Source organism: Amblyomma mixtum, chromosome 2, assembly GCF_055824585.1.
Source record: "Amblyomma mixtum isolate Tamu chromosome 2, ASM5582458v1, whole genome shotgun sequence".
Lineage (NCBI taxonomy): Eukaryota > Metazoa > Arthropoda > Arachnida > Ixodida > Ixodidae > Amblyomma > Amblyomma mixtum.
The window spans coordinates 244,788,504-244,816,267 of NC_143013.1; the positions used below are offsets into that span (position 1 = coordinate 244,788,504).

The following is a 27,764-nucleotide window of genomic DNA, read 5'->3' on the forward strand; positions in this document are numbered from 1 at the left end:
GTGTCTGGTGGTCGGCTTGGGAGGCCCTGAATTCCGAGGTGTCGCATGCGTGCATCCCGAAGTCCGGGGCAAATTAGAAGAAAGTGGTTTGAGGTTGCTTCTGTAGCAGAAGCGGAGCAGAAGGGGCAGTTCAGAAGCGGGGTCGGCGATGTCTAGCAGGCCCTGACGGTAGTTGTCAGCTCAGCATCCACCCGGATTCTCCTCAGCGCCACCTCCTTGCGACGTGTTAAATCGCCGGGAAGGTTGGATCCACGCTGTAGTATTAAAGCATGCGTGGAGCGGCGAAAAAATTCCTTGTTAGACAGGAAGGCGTCTCCTGCGGATAGTTGCAGTAGAGCAAGCGGGTAAGGCACTTGCAGTGAATGGGACGCACTGTCCGCTTACCTAAGACGGTGCGTGTTGCGTCGAGACCACAGAACTCGGACTGGGCATAGATACGAGTGTACGATGATGCACACGTCGACAACAATGTCCAGGGGACAGACTACGCGCCGTAGAGCCCCTACTGCTTGTGGTGAGTTAGTATATAGGAGAACACAGCTCGGTGGGGTAGAGAGGAGGTCCTTTAAAGCGGACAAGCCGTCGCAGATGGCAACGAGCTCTGCTATCACAGAGGGAAATGGCGCATCTACGATGTAGGAACATGTCTGGCGTGCATTGGGTACAGCTGGACAGTGGTGTGCAGTATGCGATCTTTAGAGCTTGCGTCCACGAACCTTGAAGCAGAGCAATATATTTCGCAATTTTTCACTCTCATCTCACATACTGCGTTGAATCATGGGACTATACCTATCCTTCATATCTAGAGCCACTCATCATTCTGCAGAAACGTGCTCTGCGCATTCTAACCTTTTCAGGTTACAGAGAACACACTGCAGCACGATTTCCGGAACTGCAGATTATGCCATTCACAGTCGCACGGGATTACAAAACAGCTTGTGCTATGCATAAAATTCTGTCAAGCAATAACCCGTTTCCCTCCACCTTCTTTACACCCTCAAAAAGGCACACACGAAGTGAGGATCATTATAATTTTAACTTACCCGCCGTTTACAACACACACAGCAGGCGATTATTAACATATATACTGGTACAAAAATCTGGAACGCTCTTCTAGTAATGGTTAAAAGAAGTCCAAACTTCTGTCGCTTGGTAAAGGACATTATCTATAAAAATAACTTTAAATCTCTAGCAGAAATGTAGTCTACTAAAAAGTGTATTACTTGGTTTGTATAGAATGAGCTAATACTCTTGTATCTGTATTTATGTATTATTCAATGCTTGTAAAGAACGTCCTCTGTTGTCTTTTCTTTCATTCATTGGTTGCATATGATTGCTTCAGTTCATCGTAGTTTTGTGTAACATCTTCTATTCATATAAAATGTACACTTTTTTATGTTGACGCCTGGGTACGCTATTCTGTGCACTTAATGCATGGGCTCGAACTAGCAGTTTGCTAAGGGCCCAGATGCTTTTATCACCCTGTTTGTACAACCTTCATCCAAAGTGAATAAACTGAAAACTGAAACTGAAGGGCGCCTATGGATTCTGCAGAGAGAGGAGGCTCTGTTTCTCGCACTGAACGATGAGCGATGCGCGTGACACATAGGGGTCGGTTGTCGATGACGTGGGGATGCTGCCAAAGAGGAGGTTCCAAAGCGGTTGTGTGGAGAAGCGGATAAGTAGGGTCAAAATAATTTGCGAGGGCAGATGCCGCAGGTATTGCTGATCATTTGAGGCTGCGCGCATTACGGCGCTGCTCCACAAGCTCACCAGTCGTATTCAGCTGAGCTTCCTCTTGTAGTGTGTGAATAGGGGTCGAGCGAGGAAGGTCAGTGATAGCTCGCATGGCGCCTCTGTTGACTGTTTCCAATCGGTCCCAATCTCTTAGGGTAAGGCGTTGGAACTGGGCTTGATAAACGAGCCGAGGCTGAAACACAGAGCGGATTAACGTTCAAGCTATATTAAAGCATGCATCACCTATTTTCTGGGCAATTCGACGGAATAGGTGCAGCGTACTGGCGGCCTTCTGTAGGGCAGATCGTACCCAGGGTGCAGCAGAACCAGAGTTGTCCAGGTCGATACCTTGCACTCGCATCTACGAGGCTGTAGTAAGGAGTTCGCCGTACAAGGTCAGCTGTATCGGTGCGAGCAAAAGGCGGCGTCTACCCCATCGGTTTGTGATAGACCTTTTCAACCTTTTCTTTTAAACCTACAGCGCCAGGCCAATCTTGATGCACCGCTGAGAGGTATTGACCAGAGCAGCCTGAAGGCCTAATTCTTGGCGGGTGAGGGCCGTGTGTACTCACCAAACGGTTATATCGTCCGAATACATCAAATAAAAGATATTAGTAATAGCAGCCAGTTGCCATGCCAAAGGAAGCAGAGCGATGTTAAATAATACTGAGGCAAGCACGGATCCTAGAGGTACACCCCTCTTTACGGTGAAATGGCTAACACGTTCCTTGCCGATGCGTATGGCGATGGAACGGTCTTCCAATAACGAAGCTACAAAGTTGCGCACTCGGGTAGGGAGATGAAGCCAACGTACAATGGCCAAGATCGCCGAGTAGCTGACGTTGTCTTACGCCTTGTGGACGTCCATGGTTAGAAGAGTGCTGATTTTGCGAGATCTGCCTCCGAGCAGCACGATGCTTAATAGGTGGTCCAATCCGTCCTCAGTGCCCAAGTGTGGGCGAAAGCTAATCTGAGCTGGGTGGTACCAGTGATACCAATCCAGCCACCATGAGCGCCGCGTAGCTATCATCCGTTCTAGCAGCTTACATAGTGCGGACGTAAGCGCTATCGGGCGAAGGTTGCTTAACCTGCTAGAATCCTTTCCGGGGTTAGGGATCGGCACTACCTCGGCATGTTTCCATGATGTTGGGACGTCTCCGGATGCCCAAATTCTGCTCGGGGCTTCAAGTAACTACTGCAATGCCGGGCCTTCGATATTTTTCAAAACCTCATATGTAAGCCCATCTGGCCGAGCAGCTTTACGCAGTTTCGTTTGAGAAGCTCAGCCTTGATGAACTGCTTCTTCATTCCTTCAACGTCCTCGTTTCTTGGAAGCGAGCCCGCTTCCGGAGGAAGAGTATTCGGATAGAATAACGGCGGAGGTGGTTGGTAAAAAGCTGGAAATGAAGTCCTGAAGACCTCTGAAGCAAACTGACTTGGCGCCTGTCCCGAAACAAGACATGCTGAACTTGCTGGGTCTTTTGTACGCTTGCCGATTCCATGAGACGAAATGTGCGCCCTATCGATTCAGTAGTCGACGATGGGCCAAGAGACACGCATCAATCCTGCCATCGCTGGCGAGAAAGGCGCTTCTCATGTCGGCTTCTCATGTGACTTTTTACACGCAAACGGGCTTCATGCATTTTTGTAACGTATTCTACTGTTCGTCACTAACACAGCGTTTTATGCCGCGCGGCACACTCAGCGCCACAAATAAATAAATATCAGCCGCAGCTGTTAGCCGGTGTAAAGTGTATCGGCGTTGCGGTGAAGATGGGTCTCGAGTGACCGCCAGTTCCGCCCGAAGACGGGCTGCCCAGAGCCGAAGAAGGTGCAAATGTGGAGGCGGTCGGCTTTCCTCCACCCAGCTAGAATGAGTGGCAGTTTGAAGCGCTGCACACAACGCTTTCTGCAGAGTAGATGGAGCTGATAGCAGGCAGTCGTTGAGTGCAGCCCTAAACAAATCCCACTCTGTGACATGGCAACAGCGTTTACGGCGACGCTGGGAATCAGGATCCAAACCAATAAGCAAAGGGTGGTGATCGCTGCCACAGCAGTCTATTTCTCGGTCCCAGGATTCACGGCGTGCACCACACCACCTTGTTAAGTCCGGAGACGAGGGATGAGACTGGGGATGATGCCACCGGTGGGTTGCGGTGCCTGAGGAATTCAGAAGCATGAACTGTGCGCCATTAAAGGTCTCCAGCACTACATTTCCCCGCACACTAGTGCAGGGTTAACTCCAGGTCTGAGGCGGGGCGTTAAAATCACCGCCATCCAAGATAGAACGTCCCGGGTATGCGCCGCAAAGGTGAGCTAGCCATCCTAGCTGTAAACGAGGCGCTCTGCCACTGTAGGGACGTATGTAGCACTAGATAAGAATCACGTCAGTGCGAAGAAGGCGAACCAGCACAGCAACAACTTCTTGCCAATTGTTTCACCATCACTCCAGTGCAACTTCAGTCTCAGGGTAACAAGCGGCTACGCATACGGCGGCCTTTCCAGGCGTCCTGGAGGCAGTAGTGCAACTGCTGTCTATGATAGTTGGACAGGAATAGGCAGTAAAGCCAGAAAGCGGAGGCAGAACAAGTTTCTTGTAGAAGTAATGCCACGCAGGAAGATTACCTAAGCGCAGTTGTTGACGGATCTCGCCTTCCTTGTTCAGAAAACCCTGGCAGTTCCATTGTAACACATATCGGTGGGGGTTCAACGTTGAATTCGTATTTGGGAAACCGAAGAAAGGTTAGCTATCAAACCTTTGTCAGCTGTTGCAATTGTCGGGCAACGAAGTGGAGCAGCTCTACAGAAGTCAATTGAGCAGGTTGTGGTGTTGACCAAGGGGCAAGCGATGTGTGCGCATTTGACTGCGTCACAGAAGATGAGCGAGTAGTATGGCGACTAAATGACTGGGCAAGTAACGCTCGTTTCTGGGAGAGACGTTGCACCTGCCCCTGCAGAACTGCAAGCCGTTTATCCAATTCGACAATTTCATTTGAAGGTTGGTCTTCAAGAGCCGATTTTTGAGGTGATCTAGCAGAACATGCTTTGCCCCGCTTCAATGCTTGGCTGTGCCTTTGTGTGGCGGTAAGACCTTTATCAATATCACGTTGTGCGGTGGTGCCATCTTCGCTAAGCTCCAGTAGTGCAAAGAGGTTCGATGTAGGCAAGACACCATCTCACTCCTTCATTGGTTTCGGGCGAGCACCCTTGGAACGTTTACGCCGTGTCTCTATAGCGCGGCGCTTCACTGGGCAGTGTTGTGATTGGGGGCCCAGCCAGCGGAGACAGGCGAGCAGGGCTGGCGCCATCGGGCTACGCTGATCAAAGGCGCTGTTTTTCGGAGAAAATGCAAGGAAACGCGGGACTGGGGGCGGCTTCTGGCGATGGCGTCGCCATGAACAAAGGCATCAATCCTCCTCGTCTGTGATGTGGAATGCAACGTTCCTCCCGAACTGTGCTCTCCCGTGGACCAGCGGGGGAGACTGCGAGCGGCGGCGGCGCCGACCCATACCCCGCTTGCCCCTCAGCAGCGACACGGCTGATTGTACCTCCCTCCTGAAGAGTCCACCGGTGCGCGCCGTCAGATCTCTTGCTTCAAAACGGCAGGCTCGCCGCACAGCAGCCGACGACCTTTGGGCCTGGTCGGGCCGCGAGAAACCACGCAGTCCGCGACCGCAAGGCGCCGGGATTCCTCCTTGCCTCTGCGTGTTTCTGTGGTGTGTGCGCGGTCACGTGGTGGAGGGCGGAGCCTTTGTAGAGGCTCCAGGCCCATTGGACACTAGGCCAGAGACCGGATTCCCTAGATAGCGGCCTGGGGAATATGAACTGTACTTAAGCCGCAAACTGTTGTTTGTCGAGAGCTTCTTTCCTGACCGTTGGTCTCTCTGTATGTATTGCAAATAATGTAAAGAAACCCTCAAGTTTGCTGAGACTCCTGAAGCCTTCCATCCGCAGTCTGCCCACCTCATCCTCATGCAGATGAGGTCCTTGGTCCGGATCCACCAAGCACATCAGCAGTCTTTGGAAGTAATATCGTGATCATATTTGCGACTAAGGCCGCAGCAAAGTTGCACGGAATTGGGAGCTCCCTCAGAGCTGTCTGCGGGATACGGGCCACACGCTCTCATATATCCTGGCCGGAAGCAACGATCACAGTAAACGACTCCAGGTTTGTAGGGGTGGTGCTGCAAGGTGCCTCCATAAAATGAGATCCGAGTCGGAGCAGACAGGGGTCCCTGCAGAGTGATAAGACAAATATGTCCCGTACCCAGTAGCGATCAAAATTTTGGTATGGGCTAGTCGGTGGATGATCTTAAGGAAAGTATATGCAGAGAAAAAAACAGGGACCGCAGCGCCAGTCCTGTTGTTTGTGTCTCCTCTGCTGTCCCTGTTTTTTTTTCGCTGCATATACTTTCCTTAAGATGACCCAGTAGCGAGCTTCCACCACCTTATGTGTGGAACAATCTAACGAAGAAGTAAGTTCCTTGCGTGCAACGCCTGGGTCGACACTCGACAAGACATTACGCCGAAGGTCTGAGCAAGATGCCAGGTAAGCTTGAACAATCACGGCGGTCGAAGCGGAGGCAGCAATGTCTTCAGTTCGCGGAGGCGGTCGACGTCGGATAAGGAGCGCACCCAAACGGTCACGGTGTTTGTGGGGCGGTGAATTGCGAAGTCATGAAATCCACGTGTTCCAAGGCACTTGTTGAAGGTCAGTTGACGGAGACGATGCGACAAAGTTGCAATATCGAAGCATTCGTGCGGCTTAACCACCCCCTTGTATAGCGGCGATACGCCAGGTTGCGACGACAGCTGGCCTCTCTTCTGTGCTGTTCCTTGGAAGGATGTTTCAGAGTGGTATGTCATTTCGACAGCATGTTTGGTAGGAGACGTAGACCCTGGAGGACTAAAGTGTTCCATCGTAGCCCTAGCTCGCTGCAGCGGCGGAGCGGCGGTGCCACCCCAGACCTCGGCGAAGTTCGTCGACTACGGGTAAGGCGAGCCCGCGATTAGATGACGGCTAACCACCGCACGCAGCAAAGCTGCGGCGATGGCTATGCAGAAAATCACTGGTCAAGTGGTCAAAATTGATAGAGCGCACTGGAAATGCGTCCGGTCCAGGCTACGCTTCATCTTCTAACCCTTGAAATTCAAGGTTAGACGGAAACCCGTCTGGTCGAGAAAATTCATGGCGGGAAATAACAAGCGCTGAACAATCGTTAGACACAAACAAAATGAGACATATCAGCTCCCCTACGGCAGCCTTGTTCACAATCTTGTCAACAAGGCTCCCGTAGCGGAGCCGAAACTTCTCTTTTTGTTTATGTCTAACGATTTGTCGGCGCTTGTTATTTCCCGCCATCTTCTTCCCTTGTAGCGTTGTTGCTTTGAGCAGGGTGAAAGTGTGAGCACGGCGCTGGTGTGATTGAAGAAACAAGCCTAAGAGTCTTATTGTTGTCCTTTCCGGTATGGGTGTCCCTTCCAGGTACTATACCTTGAGTTTCAGGTCCTCGTTGGTTGGGACGGTCCGCTTTTGCTTGCCTCTCCGGACTCGCAGCAGTTTCGATTTCTCGGTCGAGCATGTGAGTCCTCTGTCTCCGAGGTACTGCTCTACAAAGGAGGCCGCTTCCTGTAGCCTCTCTTCCTTCTCTGCGAGGGAGCCCATGTTTGTCCAGACTGTTATGTCGTCGGCATACATGGCATGCCTAGTTTTCAAGCATGTCCTATCATAGCTATGTGGAAAAGTATGGGTGAGATAACTGACCCTTGGAGTGTTCCCTTGTTTGAAGTGCTAATATTGTCCGATAGAAGGTCTCCTAAGCCGATGGTGGTGGTGGTGGTGGTGAAAACATTTATTAAAAGGGACAGGAGGATGTTTGGATCAGCCCTTAAGGGACTGATCTTTACAAACACTAGGTGGAGGTCCCTAGTATGGGACTCCAGTGGCGGTGGCCGCCACCCGGGCGCGCCCGACTAAGGCTTGTTGGGCCTGTAAGTCGTGGCAGCCGAGCAGGGTCGCCTCCCAGTCCTCCCGGGTTGGGTTGGGGATGGGGGGAATAGCCGGGTTGGAGCGGCAGGCCCACACCATGTGATAGGTGTCAGAAGACACCGCACTACAGTACGGGCAACTGCCATTAAAGGAAGGGTCAAAATGTTTTAGTGCTGCCGGGCACAGAAATGTATTGGTGAGAAGGCAGAGAAGGAGCCGCTCATCCGCCTTCTTAAGGCCTTTACATCGGCGAGGGTAAAGGCGATGACTGTCTTGATAATAGGTTGTAATATCTTTGAAGGTATAGATCGGATTAGGATCGGGTTCCTGATCGGGTGGGGAGGAGAAAACAGCCCGGTGAGAGAGCGCGCGGGCGGCTGCGTCTGCTGCCTCGTTTCCTGCCAACCGCTGATGAGCAGGGGCCCTTATAAGGTAACGGTGTGCGGGGTCCGTATCCCGTATGCAATCCGTATGGTGCGTCCGCAGTCCAGGTCGTCTAGGCCCGTAAGCATTGCTTCGTGGCTGACGTTATCGAATGCCCCTTGATGTCTAGGGCCGTTATGAAATTTTCACCCGTTGTGGGTGTGTTTCGTACCACATCTTCGTGTATTTGGTGGAGTGCGTCCTGCGCCGAGAGTTTTGGTCTGAAGCCGAACATGGCATGGGGTACTCCCTGTAATTTTGCAGCCTTAGAGTACCCACCCGCTCCCAAAGCTTGCCAAGGCACGACGTGAGCGAGATGGGCCTGAGGTGTTCAATTTGTAACTTTTTACCAGGTTTAGGTATCACTATTCGGCGTGTTTCCAGCCTTCGGGAACCGTCTCAACCTTCCAATGTTTGTTAAGAAAGCCTACGAGCTTTTGTATGAGGTCCTCGCTCAGGTTGCGGATCAGGAAGTTATCGATTCTGTCCGCACCTGCTGCCGTGTTTCTGGTCGTGTTCCTTATGGCCACGTAAACCTCTTCCACAGTTAAGGGGTGGTCGATTCTCTCGTTTTCGGCCCGCCGACACGCCCCGGAGTAATTTCCATTTTTAACGTGCACTGACATCACACAGCACACGGGCGTCTTTGCGTTTCGCCTCGATCGAAAGGTAGACGCCGCGGCCGGGTTCGAATTCAAGAACTCTGGCTCAGTAGCGAAGTGGCCTAATGCGGTCAAAATTTAACCGGAGCCCTCCACTCTGACGCCTTTCGCTCGCTCACCTGTTTCAATACCTCCTTCATCCCTTTTATCACGGCGTAGTTGAGGTGTCCACCGAGAAGATGACTGTTACTGCGCCTTTCCCGTCATAAAAATCATTTTTGTTTTGTAAAAACGCGAATGCAGATGAGAAAACGACGGTTACGCTCGCTGGTAACATGTACTACTCCACCAGCCACAGCTTCCTTGTTTTATGGTTTATGGGAGTTTAACGTCCCAAAGCAACTCAGGCTGTGACGGATCGTAGTTGAAATTTCACGTGCACTGATATTGCACAGTACACGGGCCTCTAGAATTTCGCCTCCATCGAAATTCGACCGCCGCGGTCGGTATCCAAACCGCGTCTTTAGGGTCAGCAGCCGAGTGCCATAACCACTGAGCCTCCTTGAGGTATTGTAGATGACATACGCTGATTATATAACGTTAACGTCCATGAAGAGGCTATGTGTGGGGGACAGGGTGTCTGTTACAGTCGACGTGGTCGCTTCCGCGGACGCGGTTGCTGCGACTCGCGTCGGTTATTTCTGTCTTTTCTCTCACAACTTTCAACTCCCCTCTGCCCCGCCGCGGTGGCTTAGTGGTTACGGCGCTCGGCTGCTACCACCACCACCACCCGAAAGACGCGGGTTCGATCCCGGCCGCGGCGGCTGAATTTCTTGAAGGCGAAATTCTAGAGGCCCGTGTGCTATGCGATGTCAGTGCACGTTAAAGAACCCCAGGTGGTCGAAATTTCCGGAGCCCTTCACTACGGCGTCTCTCATAGCCTCAGTCGCTTTGGGACGTTAAACCCCAACCAATAAACCAAACCGAACCAATCAACTCCCCTCTGTGCGTGGCCGAGATTGTGGCTCAGCTCGAGCCAGTGGGAAAACCTATGCAATTTCCTTTTGATCTTTCAGTCGCAACACAGAGGCTATGTGTAGATAAGGAGAATGAGGTAGACGCGTCTCGTGCTCAGACTCAGCAAGCAGCCCCACCTGGTTTCAGTCGCACGTTCCCGGCTCAATAAACCCCTGGTTGTAACAAAAAATACGCTTTGACTGTGTAAAGTGCGTAGAGGCGAAAGCGTTTTCCGCACCACTTTGGCTGCCTCTGTGGCGCTGGTGACGTCACACCTAATTAAGTACTAATTACTAAGGAATGACAAATTACAAATAATTGTCAATTACTAATTACTAAATACTAATTAACTCCTAATTAACACCATGGCGTCCCTCATAGCCTCAGTCGCTTTGGGACGTTAAACCCCAATAAACCAACTAATGGCGCTTAAGCTTCACCTTTAGGAGTGGAAGGCGACAGCGTGCTGTAGCGCTGCCAGAGACTCCATGGAACGCCACCACCTGTTCCGGCGCGATGCCTTGCCCTTTGAGCGCAACGCTTTTTGAGGAAAGGAAATGGCGCAGTAATTCTCTGTCATCATCTGCTGCATCATTTGCTGGATTTCTGCCTTAAATTTAGTGAGATCCTCGTTGCCTGTTTGCGACTGGGCTTGGGTTTGTAATGTTTGTGGCTGCGGAGGGCTGTTCGACTTAAGGTCTCGTACTGCCTTCGTGAGCTCTGCTATTTGGCGCTCTAGCTCTGTCTGCCTAGCGCGTGATAGTTCTAATTCGCGTCTCAGCGCTGTTTTCTCCGCGTCCTCCTGTCTAGGTTGTTCGCGGTTGCTGTTTGTGTTTGTGTTCTGTTTGTTAGTTATCCCTACCGAGTGCGGAGCAAACCAGGAGTTTTCGGCTCCCCAGCATGTTCGGTTTCAGAGCAAAACTATCGACCCAAGATGTACTACTTCAAATCAAAGAAGAAGTACTTGGGAACGTCCCCAAGAGCGGAGAAAACATAATACTGGCATTGGACATCAAGGGGGCTTATGACAATGTCAGTCACGAGGCTATCCTTACGGGCATGAACGACCTGAACTGCGGAAGGAGAATCTACGGCTACGTCAAAGCCTTCCTCTCAAACAGAACGGCAACGATTGGCCTGGGGGAGCTCAGATCAGACAAATTTCTTACTCCAAATAAAGGAACACCTCAAGGATCGGTCATCTCCCCTACGCTCTTCAACATAGCCATGATTGGCTTGGCAAAACAGTTAAAAGCAATCGACGGCATACACCATGCCATGTATGCCGACGACATCACCATCTGGGTCAACACAGGCTCGCTCGGAGAGAAAGAAGAGAAATTACAAAGGCAGCCACCTGCGTAGAGAACTACGTCAGAGCAAGAGGGCTAGCATGCTCCACCGAGAAATCAGAGCTCCTAAGAGTTTGGAGAGGAAAACAAAATCGCACAGTCCCCACTAGCGACGACTTAAAGTTGAACGTCTACCTCGAGGGGAAGTCGATACCGGAAAAAACACTCATCAGAATCTTGGGGATGTGGATACAGTCAAACCAACGCTGCACTCACACTCTCGCCCTACTCAAAGCATCCACTCTACAAGTGGCCCGCATGATCACGCGCATCTCACACAGACGTCATGGCATGCGAGAGGAGGACACACTCAAGTTGGTCAGAAGCCTGGTAGTCAGCCGAGTGACATACAGCCTCCCCTACTACAATCCCATCAAGAGTGAGGTACAACAGGCAGACGTGATTCTACGCAAAGCCTACAAAACCGCACTCCACCTCCCTCACAGCACTTCAACCGAAAAGCTCCTAGCCCCAGGACTACACAACACTTTCGATGAATTGAGAGAGGCACAACTAGTCTCCCAACTGCGCAGACTACAACAGACCCCATCTGGCAGGGAGCTCCTAAAGAAACTGGGCCGCGCCGATCAAATTCAAGAAATACAGAGGACAGAAACAATTCCGGACGAATATCGCAACACACTAAAAGTAACGCCAATACCCCGGAACATGGATCCCAACCTACACAAAGCACGCAGAGAGGCAAGGGCTGAATACCTACAAAAGACATTAGCACCCCAAGAAACGACGGTATACGTGGACGCAGCCACATACACCAGAACAGCGGGGCAGCACAACAGCAATGCGGCAACAACGGTGATTGACTCAACCCTACGCGAGATCACCAGCGCATCACTACAAGACTGTACGATAGTCGAGGCTGAGGAAGCGGCCGTCGCTCTAGCGGCAGCGGAGGGCTATCGGTCTAAACGGTCTCTAAAAATCCTTACAGACTCACAAACAGCATGCCGCAACTACCTACGCGGCAGAATAGGGCACAGAGCGCTCCGCATACTCCGCTCTGGGGGCCACATAACACAACGAAAAACAAACGAAGAACCAATCAGGCATACGATAGTATGGACGCCGGGACATACGGGAGTAACAGGGAACCAAGAGGCGGACAGGATAGCTCGAGGGTACACTTATTACCGAGCATCCAACGTAGGCGACCTCGAGGGGAACGAACCTGTACCCAAAGATTATTCGGCGATACTAAATTATTACAAGGGCTGCAGAAAGCGGTATCAACCACCGGACAACTCCCTTAGCAGAGAGGACTCTGTCGCGTGGAGGCAGCTACAGACGGGCTCCTACCCGAACCTACACGTACTCAACAAAATATATCCAACACAATACAATGACAAATGCCCTTGGTGCCAAGAACCCCCCATGCTGTACCACATAACGTGGGCATGCCAGAGGATAAGCGTGGTACCAGTGATAACAAACCCGAGTGCGGAGCAATGGGAGGGAGTGCTCTCCAGCGATCGCCGGGTCGACCAAGAAGGCCTGATTCGGCGAGCAAAACTGGCAGCAGCATCCAGCGGAGCCCTGGACTAAGGGCAACCGACCTTTGAGCAAGATGGACGAAGCCATCTCAAAACCGCCGAACACAATCCGAATCTAGAGCTAATAAAGTTTTCACTCACTCACTCTCTGTCATCTCCATCGACACCTGAACCGCATCGTACAGGAAGGGAGGAAGTGGGAGTGCAAGAAGAAAGAGAAAGAGGGGCGGTAATGGAGAAAATGAAAATTGTATTTGAGGAAAGGAAATTACCAGTAACTGTCTCACATATCTTGGCGGACACCGTCAAAAGCGTGACACCTCTGCTGACAAGCTTCTGCTGACAGCCGGCTGTCAACAACAATGAGGCATTAAAGGCTTTCGCCTTAATATGTTCGTAGTTAACTTGCAACTGTAAAAAAATATTGAATACTTGTTTCTTTAGGGATATTGGTAAACTGCCATTCAGGATCTGAGAGAACCAGCCATACGCGCTCTCTCGTTATTTCCATCTTATGATGCGGATCAGCGCTCCCTGCCTGCCCTAAGTAAAATAGCCTTATTCCCTTACCACTTCCAGCACCTCACTATCACTTGTGAAGCGCTGTTCCCTACGGGGCTGCTGAAAAATACTACCGCCCCCCCCCCCCCTCCTGGGTCAGTGGACACCTAAAAGGAAAGGCGTTGGAACGCACTCAACGTTACACACGCCAAGCCGCGTATACTCCGTCCGTCCGTCCGTCCGTCCGTCCGTCCGTCCGTCCGTCCGTCCGTCTGTCTGTCTGTCTGTCTGTCTGTCTGTCTGTCTGTCTGTCTGTCTGTCTGTCTGTCTGTCTGTCTGTCTGTCTGTCTGTCTGTCTGTCTGTCTGTCTGTCTCTCCGTCTGTCCGTCCGTCCGTCCGTCCGTCCGTCTGTCCGTCCGTCCGTCCGTCTGTCTGTCTGTCTGTCTGTCTGTCTGTCTGTCTGTCTGTCTGTCTGTCTGTCTGTCTGTCCGTCTGTCTGTCTGTCTGTCTGTCTGTCTGTCTGTCTGTCTGTCTGTCTGTCTGTCTGGTTCAGCAGTAGTTAAAGCGCAGCTAATTTTCTGCAATAAAGACCTCTTGTAGCGCGTAAATGTGCTCTGAGAGGCAGCACAAAACATGTGGAAATAGTGCGCGGTGATCTACACGCTTTTAACGCGACAGCGTTAATGAGCTCGTGTCGTGGAAAATCAAGCGTCGCCGCAGGCGTCGTTGACCGTGAGCGAAAAATCCCGAGAGAAGCCACTTAGGAGGCAGGTGGGCCACTCAGGTCACGTGACCTTGCGGCGCCATCACCACCTGCCCACCGGAATGTCAGCGAACTGCACAGCGTGACAGGTGGCAGATAAATTAATGATTGGTCGCTCGGGAAGAGCAACCTCTGTCGTACAAGCCCCACCTGAGACAGCACCTGCCATCGTAGGTCAGTGGAGCATCGCTTAACCACTGCACCACTGTTCCAGGAGAGATGTGAAGACTCCCATTCATCTATGAATGTAAAGCAGAGAATGAGCCTGAGCATATATGGGAATTAACTAATTACGCTATAGCGTCAGATCCGTAAGGCGGAGCTTAAGTGTCCCCACCAAATTTTTGCGTGACTCGCTTGGCCTCAAATCGTCTGTTGTCTAGCCCAGATGAAAAGAAATTCTGAAGTTTGGTTAAATTTGCTTTTAGGTTTTACACTTTTAAACGCATGGTTGAAATATTGTTTTGTATATATTACGTACTTACGTATCCTCTCTGTAAGTAAAACGTCTGAAAACTTAGCCATGCTCTTTTTAATCGTACCATCCGTTGAAACACCATATGCTGTATATTTTGCGGCATTTGTTAACATTGCTATTTACTCGAATCTTCAAGGTGTCCGAACAAAATCCGTACGAAGTAATTCCACAGGGTAATACATATTCACCAAGTTATTTAAGCTCTAATTTTCTTAACCTAGCGTCGTCCAGCTGCTAATAGGGTGCAGCTGTGCTGACAAGGTCCTTAGCTTCCGCCATACAGTGAGCCGGTTATCTTAGCTCTACAACATCGTTACACCAATGGCAGGCTGCCAGACGAACCAACAGTAGCACAGATCGAGCCCTGTTACTGCCAGGGAACGGTGTGTCCGATTGCACTCGTTTTCACCCGAGCACCTAATAGATTGGCTTCTTCCTTCTTTTTCTCCCCGCGTGATTCCGCAAGGGGCGCTTACTGTACGACGTTGGAGCACTCGCTCACGTCGGAGACGGTCGCCCACTGGCCGTACTCGAACTTCTCTGGCATGAGCTGCTGCCTGAGCTCCGCGTACGCCTCCCAGATGGCCAGCAGGGTGGAAATGGCGACGACCGCGATGAAGGTGCAGCAGCAACAGCCGCACAGGCCCAGCGCCACCGTCGTCGAGCTGTAGCCTGAGGGAGCCTTGGTCTCGCCGCCTGTGCCCGTGGGGGGCGCGCCGCCTTCGGCGACTACGGTTGCCGCCGGGCTGCCCCCCTTGCCTTCGTCCCCCCTGCGCAAGCGGCAATGCGGGACGCTGAGTGCGTTGAGTTTGTTCGCAGAAAGGGAAAGGGCATTTCAGCGCTAGCTGTTGAGCGAACTGATTTAAGTCATTGATGACGCCACACACGGCGGCGAATTAGCGCCACTTAACAACCACGAATTGCCGTATAGCCTGCATGCCAGGTGTTTCAGAGAAGATTTGCAATAATTCTCAACTATAGGCTTTCTCAGGAAAAAATACGGCTTTTTAGCATAGCGTTACCAGTGCTGGCGGACACGAGAAAACCGGTTTGTAGACTGAAGTAGTAAGCTAGTTAACTGGTTAACTAATTTTTTAATAATTAACTATTTGACTAGTAGAGGTAGGCGCCTAGGCATAATTAGATGTTTGCAACTGGTCGTAATATCGAAAACGCGATTACACTTGGCGTTGTGGTTCGATAAAATTTGGCTTTTATTGCGAAAGCAACACTAGTTGCACTTTCAGCCCATCGCGTAGCGAGGCCGGTAGCTACCAAGCGCGGCCTAACTCCTGCTCCTGCCACGCGCGGCGCGCTTAGCCGTCTGACGTCACAGCTGCAAGAGCGGGGCTCCAACTTGCGCCGTCGCGTAGCGAGGCCGCAGCTACCAAGCGCGGCCTAACTCCCGCTCCTGCCGCGCGCGGCGCGCTTAGCGGTCGGTTCGGGTGTCCACAGAGATGACAGAGAATTACTGCGCCATTTTCTTTCCTCAAAAAGCGGTGCGTTCAAAGGGCAAGGCATGGCGCAGTAATTCTCTGTCATCTCAGTGGACACCCGAACCACAGGAAGGGAGGAACGCCACCATCCGTTCGGCGCGATGCCTTGCCCTTTGAACGCAACGCTTTTTGAGGAAAAGAAATTCTCTGTCATCTCGGTGGACCCCCAACCGCACCGTGGAGGAAGGGAGGAAGTGGGAGTGAAAGAAGAGGGAAGCTTCTAGACAATCATCTGTTAGCGTCAGCCGCTCGTTTTGGCGACCGAGGCACGCATAAATCTCCCAGCACGTGAGGACCCTCGTGTGATGAGTATAATGCCATGTAAAACAAATGGGCAAAACTTTCATAAACATAAGCTTTACTGAGCACTACCAAGACACACCGCCAGCCAAACCAGGCGCAGCCAGGGCTATTGCTTTCGCAACTTACCGCGCTTAACCAAGCTAAGCCTCTGCCAAATTTTTTGACTTCTTAAGTGCACTGGAAAGGTTGCTTTGCCTGCATCCTTTTCGAAAGTGCATGTATTTTAGCACGATGCAACCAAATTTTGTCGAGCCACAGCGCCAAGGATAATAGTGTTTTCGGTTTGGTTTGGTTTATGGGGTTTAACGTCCCAAAGCGGCTAAAGCTATGAGAGACGCCGTAGTGGAGGGCTCCGGAAATTTCGACCACCTGGGTTCTTTAACGTGCACTGACATCGCACAGTACACGGGCCTCTAGAATTTCTCCTCCAAAGAAATTCAACCGCCGCGGCCGGGATCGAACCCACGTAATCGTGTTTTCGAAATTCTAGAAACTGATATGGCTATTACTAACGACCGGCTGCAAATCTAACTAGGCACATAACCCTACTAGTTAATATTTAATTATTAAAACTAGTTAACCAGCTTACTACTTTAGACGATTCACCGGTTTTCTGGTGTCCGCGAACGCTGGTATAGTATGCTGAAAAAGTCATACCTTTTCCTCAAAAAACATATTTTTGAAAATTATTGAGAGTCTTCCCAGAAATGATTGGTATATAAATGGATGGGTGGGTTCGGGGTTGAGAGGAAGTGTACTCTCCATCAAGGTCCGGGTTTGGGCGTCAGGTGCGGTTACCTACCTTGACCTTCGCCAGAGTAAACAGTCCGTACCACAGAACCAGCAGCTTTGTACAGTTGCGGCCAATAATCATGGGACAGCAGTAAAAATTCACCCCGAAAAAAATGTGCCATTGGTGAAAGTTCGCCCATTGCTTGCGGGGAAAAGACGTCACCATACCACTAGAGAAGTCGCTTCCAAATGCATCAATAGCGTCTAATGCCATCTCTTTGCCATTACGCAAGCAGAGGTCCCTATAATTTTTTTCGTCACGAAGCGCGCCTCGACGATGAAATTCTTTTCACGCCTTATGTAGCAAATATTGGGATGCACATACTTCATACATATTCCAGAAAATGCCTGTGGTGTGCTCCCGTATAAGGTCCCCCTCCTTGCCACACCAAATCACAATTTGTCCAGAATGGTCCCTCCCCTCGGGACGACCCTTTACTTCAACTCCGTCCGGTTAGAGAGGCCAAGGGGATCCGCAACCTGGCCTTTTTATTCACCAACAACGCAGACCGGACACAGCACTCGCGAAACTCCGCATGTATGGCGACCAGGTAGGCCATGCGATGAGTGTGCACGTAAGAACCTCATGTGGTCGAATTTTCCGGAGCCCTTCTCAACGGCGTCCCTCATAGCCGAGTATCATTAGGACCTTTAACCCTCATAACCCATAAACCACCTCTTTGATCCCACTGTTTACCCTTCCTCTATGGCGTGGTTCGGGCGTCCGTAGAGATATGTTACACAGTTCCTGCGTATTCTCTTTCCTCAAAAACCAATTTCCAATTTTACGAAGGAACGCATCACCCGTTCGGCGCGACGCCTTGCCCGTGGTGCCACGGCTCAGCGCTCAGTCACACTGACTTCGCGAAGCGGCTGGCGTAGTGTAGCTCTCGCTACAACAACGCGGGTTCGATCCCGGCCAGGGCGGTGGCATTTTGGTAGAGGCAAAATGCTAGAGGCCTGTGTACTGTGCGATGTCGGTGCACGTTAACCCGAAGTGGCCGAAATTATCCGGAACCCTCCACTACGGCGTCCCTCATAGCCTGAGTTACTTTGCGACCTTAAATGCGATTAAACCAAAACCAAACCAAGTAGTCTCCTACTACGCAAGTATGGTTTGGTTTGTTTTATTAGGGTTTAGCGTCCCAAAGCAATTCAGGGTATGAGGGACTATGAGGAGTGAAGGGCTCCGGAAATTTTGACCATCTGGGGTTCTCTAACGTGTACTGACATCGCACAGTACACAGGCCTCTAGAATTTCGCCTTCATCGAAATTCAGACGCCGCGGCCGGGATCAAACCCGCGTCTTTCGGGTCAGCAGCCGAGCGCCGTAACCACTGAGCCACCGCGGCGGTCTACTACACAAGTATGAAGTGCCCCACAAAGGCGCTCAAACCACAGTAACACTTGAACAAGGTGGTTTGGTAAACATTGAAGGAAGAGAAGATAAGGCGGGGACGCCCGCTTGGCTTTTGAAGCGAAAAGCTTCACTAGGCTAGTCAACACCGAGGCTAGCGTGGGTCCCGTCGTCAGAAAAAGCCACAGGTGCGCATACGCGAACTACGTGACGTCACGGTGGACACCCGAACCGCGCCGTAAGGGAAGGAAAATGAAAAGAAAATTGGTTTTAAGGAAAGGAAACGACGCCTGTCTCTCTCATATCTCGGTGGATACCTTGAACCGCGCCGTAAGGGCCTTAAGGAAAATGAAATGAAATGAAAATTGGTTTTAAGGGAAGGAAATGCGTGTCTGAAAAGGCGCCTGTGTGCTATGCGATGTAAGTGCTCAAGATCCCCAGGTGGTCGAAATCATTCTGGAGTCCTACACTGCGGCATCTCTTCCTTCCTTTCTTCTCTCAGACCCTCCTTTTAAGGCGAAAGCCTTTAATGCCTCATACTGTCGTTAGCAGCCGTGTCGGCAGCCGTGTCGGCAGATGTGTCCGCGTTTTGACAAGTGTCCACCAAGATATGTGAGACATTTACTGCGTAATTTCCTTTCCTCAAATACAATTTTCAGTTTCTTCATTACGGCCCCTCTTTCTCTTTCTTCTTTCACTCCTACTTCCTCCCTTCCTTGCGTTGCGTTCAAAGGGCAAGGCATCGCGCCGAACGGATGGTGGCGTTCCGTGGACTCCCTGGCTGCGCTACAACACGCTGTCGCGTTCCACTCCTAAAGACTAAGCTTAAGCGCCATTAATTAGCAGTCAATTAGTGCTGAGTGTATAGTAATTTGCCATTAATTTGTCATCAATTATGTGTGACATCATCCAGAGGTGACGTCACCAGTGTCACATAGGCAAAGTGGTGCGGAAAACGCTTTCGCCTCTACGCACTTTAGACAGTCAAAGTGCACCCTGAATTTTTGCATACAGAGACAAACAATAATTTCTTACCAATTATGCGGGAGAACATCACGTTCCTCTCGCTCGTAACGCCTCCCAAGGCTTCGACAACCTCGCGAAATACTTGCATGGACCTCGCCTTTGAGGGCCAGGCATTGTTGCAGAAAATCGAACTTATATCTATAAATTTCTCCGACCACAAAGCATCCTTCATGGCAATCAAGAACTGTTAGTGCAGTGTTTCTTGATGAAGGAAAATGTGTGAAAAATAACAAGCTGCCTGTAATTGTCCATAAATGTCTTGCTGCAACTCTTTGCCTTAGTATATCGAAAAGCTGGAACAGCTGATGAGCTGCGCTCAAATTTCGCATTAGGAAGTGACGTAATCGTCGGCATTTTTTTATTTTTCTTAGCAATAAATAGCCACTAACAACAACAACAGATGAAAAAAAAAGCATACATGCGCAGCAAACTTTACGTTACCTCTAGATTTCAATCAGCCATTTTTTGAAGCGAAAGCTTCACTACGCTAGGTAAAGCGAAGGTCACCATGTCTGGAGATTTCACCTTCATTTGACCTTCATATAAAGCAAAGGAAACGAAGGTACATAACTGGCCCCCCTGGGACCATGGACACCTCAGTCGCAGTTTAAGCTACGAAACCGATGAAGATGGTTTGGTTTGGTTTGTGGGGTTTAACGTCCCAAAGCGACTACGGCTATGAGAGACGCCGTAGTGAAGGGCTACGGAAATTGATGAGCGGGAGCTTCTAAAGCAAAGGAAAGGCGCATAACTGGCCCCCTGGTGGTGGTGGTGAAAACATTTATTAAGAATGAACAGGAGGTATGTTTGGATCAGCCCGTAAGGGACCGATCCTTACAAGCACTAGGTGGAGGTCCCTAGTATCGGACCCCAGTGGTGGTGGCCGCCTCCCGGGCACGCCCGACTAAGGCTTGTTGGGCCTGTAAGTCGTGGCAGCCGAGCAGGGTCGCCTCCCAGTCCTCCCGGGTTGGGTTGGGGATGGCCCCCTGGGATAGTGGACACCTTAGTCGCACTAATCTGGACTTAGCAAGGAAACCTATGAGGAAACTGCAGTGGTTCTGCGATGAAATCGGCGGAGCACGGCCCGAGTATGGGGCCGTAGGGTGACTAGCGATGGAGCCGCGTTTGTGATCTTTCGTTTGCTTACTTATGCCTCGTGTTGTTTATGTCATGCCTGAGGTCGCGACGAAATGAAATGAATTCGGAAATCTTTACAAAACATGGCCCTGGTATGGGGTTGCGGAGTCCCTCGTGTCACTGTGAGCGGATCCATAACTCGTAGCTTGTGTAGGCCTTGGCATGCTTTTGATTTCTCAGCTCGTCAAGAGCAACACAAGCCCGTCACCTTTGCAACTGCCGTTTCTCCTAGCGCTCTTCAGAAGAACAGGGGAACAGGGTGATTATGTCTGCAGCCACCTGAAGCAAGCGTTTTGAAAACACTTGGCTGTTTACACAGGAATTTCTTAGCTTGCGCACATGGGCTATATGCTCCCGCATGTTCGAGAAAACCAAGCAAATCTGCTAGACCCGGTTGGTGGCTACATGGGCTTACGTAGAAGCTCATCCGGTTCACTCGGGTATACCAGTCGGTTTAGTTTGGTTTGGTTTGGTTTATGGGGTTCAACGTCCCAAAGTGACTCAGGCTATGAAAGACGGCTCCGAAAATTTCGACCACCAGGGGTTCTTTAACGTGCACTGACATCGCACAATACACGGGCCTCTGGAATTTCGCCTCCATCGAAATTTGACCGCCGCTGCCGGGATCGTACCCGCGTCTTTCGAGTCAGCAGCCGAACACAATTACCACTGAGCCACCACGGCGTCCTAAATGTGAGGTATAAAGAAAGCGCACACGCATTAAGAGCTCCTTTAAAAATAGCTTCTGTTAGCAAGGACTGACTTTGCCACTTTGCAGGTTTAACGGACGCTATGCATGTAATGTGCAAACAAAGCAAGGACAACTGTATGCACTGACCAATTAGTTGTGTCTAGGGCAATGTGCTGCCACAAAGCCCAGACAGCATCATCAGAAAATATTCAGAATGTATTTAGAACCTTGAGCATTTTTACTCACTTCATCACATCCCGAATTCAAAGGGCGGGATTATACCATTTTCCCCTTCGATTTATGAAGGTGGTGAAAATATTTTAATGAAATGGTTTAGGAGGTTGTAGCCGTGGTTGGAGCTCTCAGTCCGGAACCCCATTGGCGTAGGCTGCTGTCCGGGCTCTTTCGATGAGTTGCTTTTGACTCTTTCCGTCCGTGCTGGACAGAGCTGCCTCCCACCCCTCCTGCGTTGGCTGGTTATTAACAGTGATCGCCTGATTTCGTTGGCAGGCCCATACCATATGGTACAGGTCCGCCTTCTCCCCGCAGAATTTGCATTGTGAGTCAAATGACTCCGGGTCTATGGCATGTAGTCTTCGTGGGTTGTTGTAAGTGTTGGTCTGTAGCTTTCGGAGGTGTTGTTCCTCCCCTTTATCTAGTGTCTTAGCCGGCGGAGGGTAGACCCGACGGGATAATCTTAAGTGCTGAAGTATGTCATTGTAAGTTAGTAGTGGGGTAGGAGGTTCCACGGCATCCGCACTGGGTGCCCGGGGGAGAAATGCTCGGGCTGAGGCATGTGCGCTCTCGTTCCCTGGGATGCCCTGGTGACCTGGTACCCATATTAAGTGTTTGTATGTGGGTTGGTAGCCACGGATGTAGCTATCTTGCAGGATTTTAGCTGCTAGCGGTGCGACCCTGCCCCTGAGGTAATTGCGATACGCTGTCTGTGAATCTGTGAGAATGTATATTGAGCTAGTGTGTGTTGCAGCTAGAGCAATCGCCACTTCTTCCGCAGCCAGTATGTCCTGGCTAGCCAGTACTAGTCCGTCTACTGTTGTATTTTGGTGCACTACCGCGACGGCCGTCATTCCCTGCTCGGGACCCGCAGCATCGACATAGAACACGCCCTCGCGCCCGCCGTAGTGTCTTTTCATGGCTTCGGCTCGTGCTTGTCGTCTTGACTGGTGAAAATCAGGGTGCATATTCCTGGGTAGTGGAGCTGCCTTGAGTTGTCCTCTCCATGAGGCTGGGATGTCGGTTTTGGTGTCTAGCTGTCGGGGGCAATTGATGTTTAAATCACTCAGGACTTGTCGGCCAGTTCGAGTTGTGGAGAGCCGTACCACCTGCGCCGTAAGGTGTGCCTCTATCAGCTCATCGATCGTGTTGTGCACACCCAGTCGCAAGAGCCGGTCCGTCGATGTCGCAAGAGGGAGTCCCAGGGCCTTCTTGTAGGCAGTTCTGATTATGATGTCGAGGTTTTTGATGTCACGCTTCTTAAGGCGGAGGTAGGGCGCTACGTAGACGACGCGGCTTACAACGAAAGCTTGCACCAGTCGCAGAGTATCGTCTTCTCGCATCCCTGATTTGCGCGTCGTTATCCTGGCGATCATCCTGGCGACTTGCTCGCTCACGAGCCGTAGTTTCTGGAGGGCAAGAAGGTTGTTGCCGTTGATATTTATGTACAGACCCAGTATCTTCATGGTCTGAACTTCCTTGATGGGTGGGTTGTCTACGCGGATATTGATGGTGTCTTGATTCTTGCGTTGACGGAAGACTATCAGTTCGGATTTTTGGGTGAGCACGTTAGTCCACACACCCGGGCATAATTTTGAACTGTTGTCGCCGCGGTTTGTAGTTGTTCTTCAATCATTCCCATACTTCCCGTGGTTGTCCAGATGGTTATATCATCAGCGTACAGGGCGTGGCGTATGCCCTGTACCTGATTGAGAAGAGGTGGGAGATTTAGGAGTGCAATGTTGAAGAGAAGTGGGGATAGTACTGCCCCTTGCGGAGTGCCTCTCGTGCCCATCTTCACTTGCGTTGTGTGTTTTGAGCCGGTGCTGATGTTGACGGTTCTGTCCGTAAGGAAATCGCAGATGTACGAGTAGGCTCGCTGTCCGCAGTTCATGCATTGGAGGTTGTTGAGGATTGTTGAGTGCTTGACATTGTCAAACGCTCCCTTGAGGTCAAGTGTTAGAAGCGCTCGGTTACTGTTTGTGCGTGCGGGATCAATGACTTCACGTTTGATTTGCAGAAGCACATCATGGGTGGACAAGTGTGCCCGGAATCCAAACATCGTGTGTGGCAGTAGCTCATTGTCCTCAAGATAATTGGAGAGACGGGTGTGGACTGCCTTTTCCATGAGTTTGCCTGCGCACGACGTGAGGGATATGGGGCGCAGGTTTTCAATGCTGATTTTCTTGCCGGGTTTGGGAATAAAGTGTACATTGGCTGTTTTCCATGCTTGTGGAATGGTGCCGGTACGCCAACATTCGTTTATGTAATCCGTGAGTTGCTGCAGAGCCTCCGTGCCGAGATTGGCCAGAAGTCCGACAGTAATTTTGTCTTGTCCCGGGGCTGTGCCTCGGCGCATATCTGCTAGTGCTGCAATGATTTCCTCTGAAGTGAAATCTCTGTCTAGGTCTTCGTTCGGTTCCCCACGGTACTCCTTATTGTAGGGTTGTGGGTCTCGCGCGGTGCAGATATAGCGACGCGTCAGTTCATCCACGAGTTCATGATCCGTGCCTTGAAAGCTGTGTAGGGCTCGATGCAAATTTCTGTGTTGTTCACTCTTCGCTTTCGGAGGGTCAATTAGGCATCGCAGAAGGTTCCATGTAGCCTTGGTGTCTAGGCGGCCTTTGAGGGATTCGCACTTCGTTAGCCAATTGGTGCGAGCGAGGTCCCATGCGTATTGGTCTGCTTGAATAGTAAGCTTGGCTATTCGAAGTCTTAGTTTCCTATTGTGTCTGTTTTTTCCACCGTTTTATATGACTACGTCTTGCTTTCCAAAGGTGTAGGAGGTGGTTGTCAACAGCTGGGTGGTCCTCCGTGGTGGCAAGAGACTTTGTGAGCTTTTCTTTAAGGTCGAGAATGGAAGCCGCCCAATCTTCGTAGCTGGTTATTTGTTCGGATGTGGTTAGTTTGGTGTCCTTTCTGAATGTCTCCCAGTCTGTTATTCTGGCTTGCCCTCGTGGTTTTCTGTGCTTGTTGCTTTCGAAGATGGTCTGCAGCAGGTAGTGATCGCTGCCTAGGGTCTCTCCTGTATTGAGCCACTCATAGTTGCGGGCATTGCGGACGAGCGTGAGGTCGGGAGAAGTATCCCGCGTTACGCTGGTGCCGACTCGCGTCGGGTGCTGCGGGTTCGTGAGTAGGGTCAGGGCCATGTCAGCGATGGCGGATGCTAGTTTTCTGCCTTTCGTGTCTTCCCTGGGGTATCCCCATAGGGAGCTAGAAGAATTAAAGTCGCCAACTATAGCTAGGGGAGCTTTTTGGGCTTCTCTTAGGGCTTTAAGAAAGATCACGTCGAAGGCTACGCGGTGCTGTTTGGGGCGACTATATATATTCAGTATATAGGTGCCCTTGCTGTTTCTGTGCTGTGGCAGTATTTTTATGAAGGTATATTCAATGTCGCTGTCTAGATTAAGGTCTACAGTGATTGCCGTGCATGATTTGTGGACCAAGATGCATGTCGAGGGATTTGTTTGATGTGTTGAGTATCCTCTGATCTTAGCCTCCATATTCACTTCTTGCAGGGCTATTATTTGCGGCGTATCGGGATGAGAGTCTATGTATTGCTGTAATGTTTCCCTCTTCCGTTTTAGTCCCCTGCAGTTCCACTGTAGGATAGTAAGTTTATGTCTACATTGTGGAGCCATGCTGAACGCTAGAAACTTGTGCCTCATCATGTGGTGCGCCCTCAGGTTGTAGATCTGGCTGAGTGCTTGGCAGACGACGAGTTCCCATTTTACCCTGCAGCTTTGTGCCTCTGTTGTGAGAAACATCTGATAATTCCTGAAGTTTGCGGTCAATTCTGATCTCCTGCGATTGCATCCTTATTAAAACTGGTTCGAGGTTTTCTATCATGGGTTTAATAACTGATTCGAACATACTTTTGATTGTCGTCTCGATCATAATTTGTAATTTATTTTCAATGAGGTCTTGAATTGTTTTTTCCAAGCGAGTGATGCGTTCCTGGGTTTGGGGGTGCTCTGTATATTGCTGCTTTAGTGCCTGCGATGGTGGTGCCTGCGGAGTTGGTGCCTGGTGGGGTGCGTCTGGTGTAGTTGCTTGCCTCTCGGGGGTGCTAGCATCTAACTGGTGTGGAGACGGAGGGTGTAGCTCTGCCCTATCTTCTTCCATCGGACATGCCTGTTGCGTCGATGGAGGTAATGTGTTGTTTGGATTGACTGCGATGACTAACTGCTGTTTCAATGTGCTATTTTCTGATTTTAGTTGTTCTATCTCTGCTTTAAGTCGTTTGTAAGCCAACGCTTCGGGGGAGGAGGCAGCTACATCTGCCCAGCTCACCTTGATGCCGTTGCGCTGCTCCTTGTTATGGGGTCCTGTTGTCTTCTCGGCTGGACGACTGCCGTTGTTGGGCGACACATTATCGGTAGTCCCAGGTCCATTGCTTGAAGAGCGTGAGCCGGGTGGTGCTGAGTTGTCGCTGGACTGGTCCTGGTGGGTCAGTCGGTCCCCGCTGCTCGATGGACCTCTGCTGCCAGACCGGTTCCGAAGCCTGGATCTTGACCGGTGGTTGAATTCTCCTGTCTTGGGCTTGGTTTTTTGTGATGTTCGGTACTTGTACTTGCACTGATTCGACCCCATGGGATGTGGACCTTCGCAGACCGTGCACTTGGGTTGGCAGTCGTGGGATTCTGGAGCATCTTGCTGACCGCACTGCGGACATCTTGACTTCGAAGGGCAAGGGCAAACATCCGCCCGGTGTCCAAGTTTCCCGCACAGTGCGCAGGCTGGCGTTGTTTTCTTGTATAGGCGTACTGGAACCGCTTCACCGTAGTAGAAGACGTGAAACGGAACCTCTCTTCCTTCAAACGTGATGGCCGCCACGTTGGAGGAACCTAATTTTCTCACGCTCACCACTGGTGCGTCCGGGGAGCGAAGCGCGTTCGTGATGTCTTCGTTGGAAACCCTCGGGTCCACTTGTATTACTCCTTTGCAAGTGTCGTCGGAGGGGCGGAGGTAGGAGTACCCTGCCTGTGCCTTGTCCCCAAGCTGAATTTCGTGAATTGCCAGGATCTTTCTGATTATTTGGGCGTCTCGCGCCCCGACGACGATGATGTTCTGTTCCCATATGGGCCAAACGCTGAGCTCGGCTGAGCCCTTGTCGACGCCAGCAGCAATGTGCAAGGCGTCTCCGACCGCGTTGCTTCCCCTGAATTTGCTGAGATCCAGCGTTCCTTTAGGTTTGATTATGATCACTGCATCTTGCTTGTCCAGACGCGGCTGCGGAGGAGGCTTCCAACGCTTGACTTGCGTGCGGGGCGTCTGCTGCAGCGGCGTATCCCCTGCCGCGGTGACGCGTCCATCTGGCGTTCGACCTTTTTGCCGTGCCGAGTGGTTGTCACGGGCTGATGCGCGTTCCCACTCTTCTATCTTGCGTTGGATAATCGCCTCCGTAACCTTGTCGAAAACTGGGGTTTTCGCCTGCGGCATGGTGACAATCTGCATCCCCTCCGGGTCGTATCCCATCAGGGTCGTCATGGTTTGCGGCAGAATTTGCCCGCGGAGCCGCGGCGGGCAGCTGAGTCGTGGCCTAACTGTTAGGCTTAGCAACTCGCGCGATCCGCTTGGTCTTCAAATTCTCGAAGGATTTGAGAAAACGGTCCCACCTGAACAAGGGTGGGTGGTCTCCTCGTTGTTCTGGAAGTGTAGCCAGATGGTGTCGCAGCGCTTCGGCAAATGCTTCGGGAAAGGATCATAAAATTCGGCGGAGCCGACGTGAGACACGTCCGCTCTTCCCGACTGCTGAGGCGCGTCCCTTCGATTTATGAAGACATGCCACTGCCGTGTCTCCAAGGGACAAAATGAACTGTATTTCAATGATAGCAGAATTACCCTAGTCACAACTTCCAGAAAAACCTCGAGAGCATGAAAGGGGCAACTACGAGGGGACTAGACTTTAGAGACGCCACCACCTCGGACTTCGAATCATCAGTTGCTCGAGGCAAGATGGCCACCGATTCTGTCTGCCTTATTACTCCCGCTTAACCACACAGAAAGGCTTCACACGAAAATGTGCACTTACTCCGGAGCACTCATCGTCGGTGCGTTGAGTGATGCTCCCTGGGCCGGGACAAGAACGACCTTGTTGCTGCTGCCCTTGCTGACGCGGCCGCCCACCGACACCGCAACCGCTTCCTTTTCTTCTTCTAGACGACACCGTGTTCTCGTTTACCTCAGTGAACACGGCGCATACGCATGCGGGTGAAATGGCCAAGGTATGGTGGTGAAAGCCGAGGAAAACCGTATAGTATTTGCGCAGGGAGAAAAAGGCATGAGGCGGCGAAGTGGAGTAGTGGAATGACTGGTACTACTACTCTTTTTCTTTCTCCTTCTTCCCTTTCTT

General features: G+C 51.0%; 1 protein-coding gene across 2 annotated transcripts in view; it reads right to left on the minus strand.

Annotated features, from left to right (window-relative positions):
- The window catches only part of LOC149363294 (glutathione hydrolase 1 proenzyme-like), an 86,903-nt gene extending 59,340 nt beyond the window's left edge, over window positions 1–27,563 (minus strand). For both annotated transcript variants that reach the window (XM_089573439.1, XM_089573440.1), the window contains exons 1-2: window positions 27,444–27,563; window positions 14,850–15,143 (exon numbers count right to left, since the gene is read on the minus strand). In XM_089573439.1, coding sequence (XP_089429565.1) covers window positions 14,850–15,143; window positions 27,444–27,457 — 308 coding nt within the window. In that variant the 5' untranslated portion in view covers window positions 27,458–27,563. The remainder of the gene's footprint in view (window positions 1–14,849; window positions 15,144–27,443) is intronic.
- Between the last annotated feature and the right edge of the window lie 201 nt (window positions 27,564–27,764).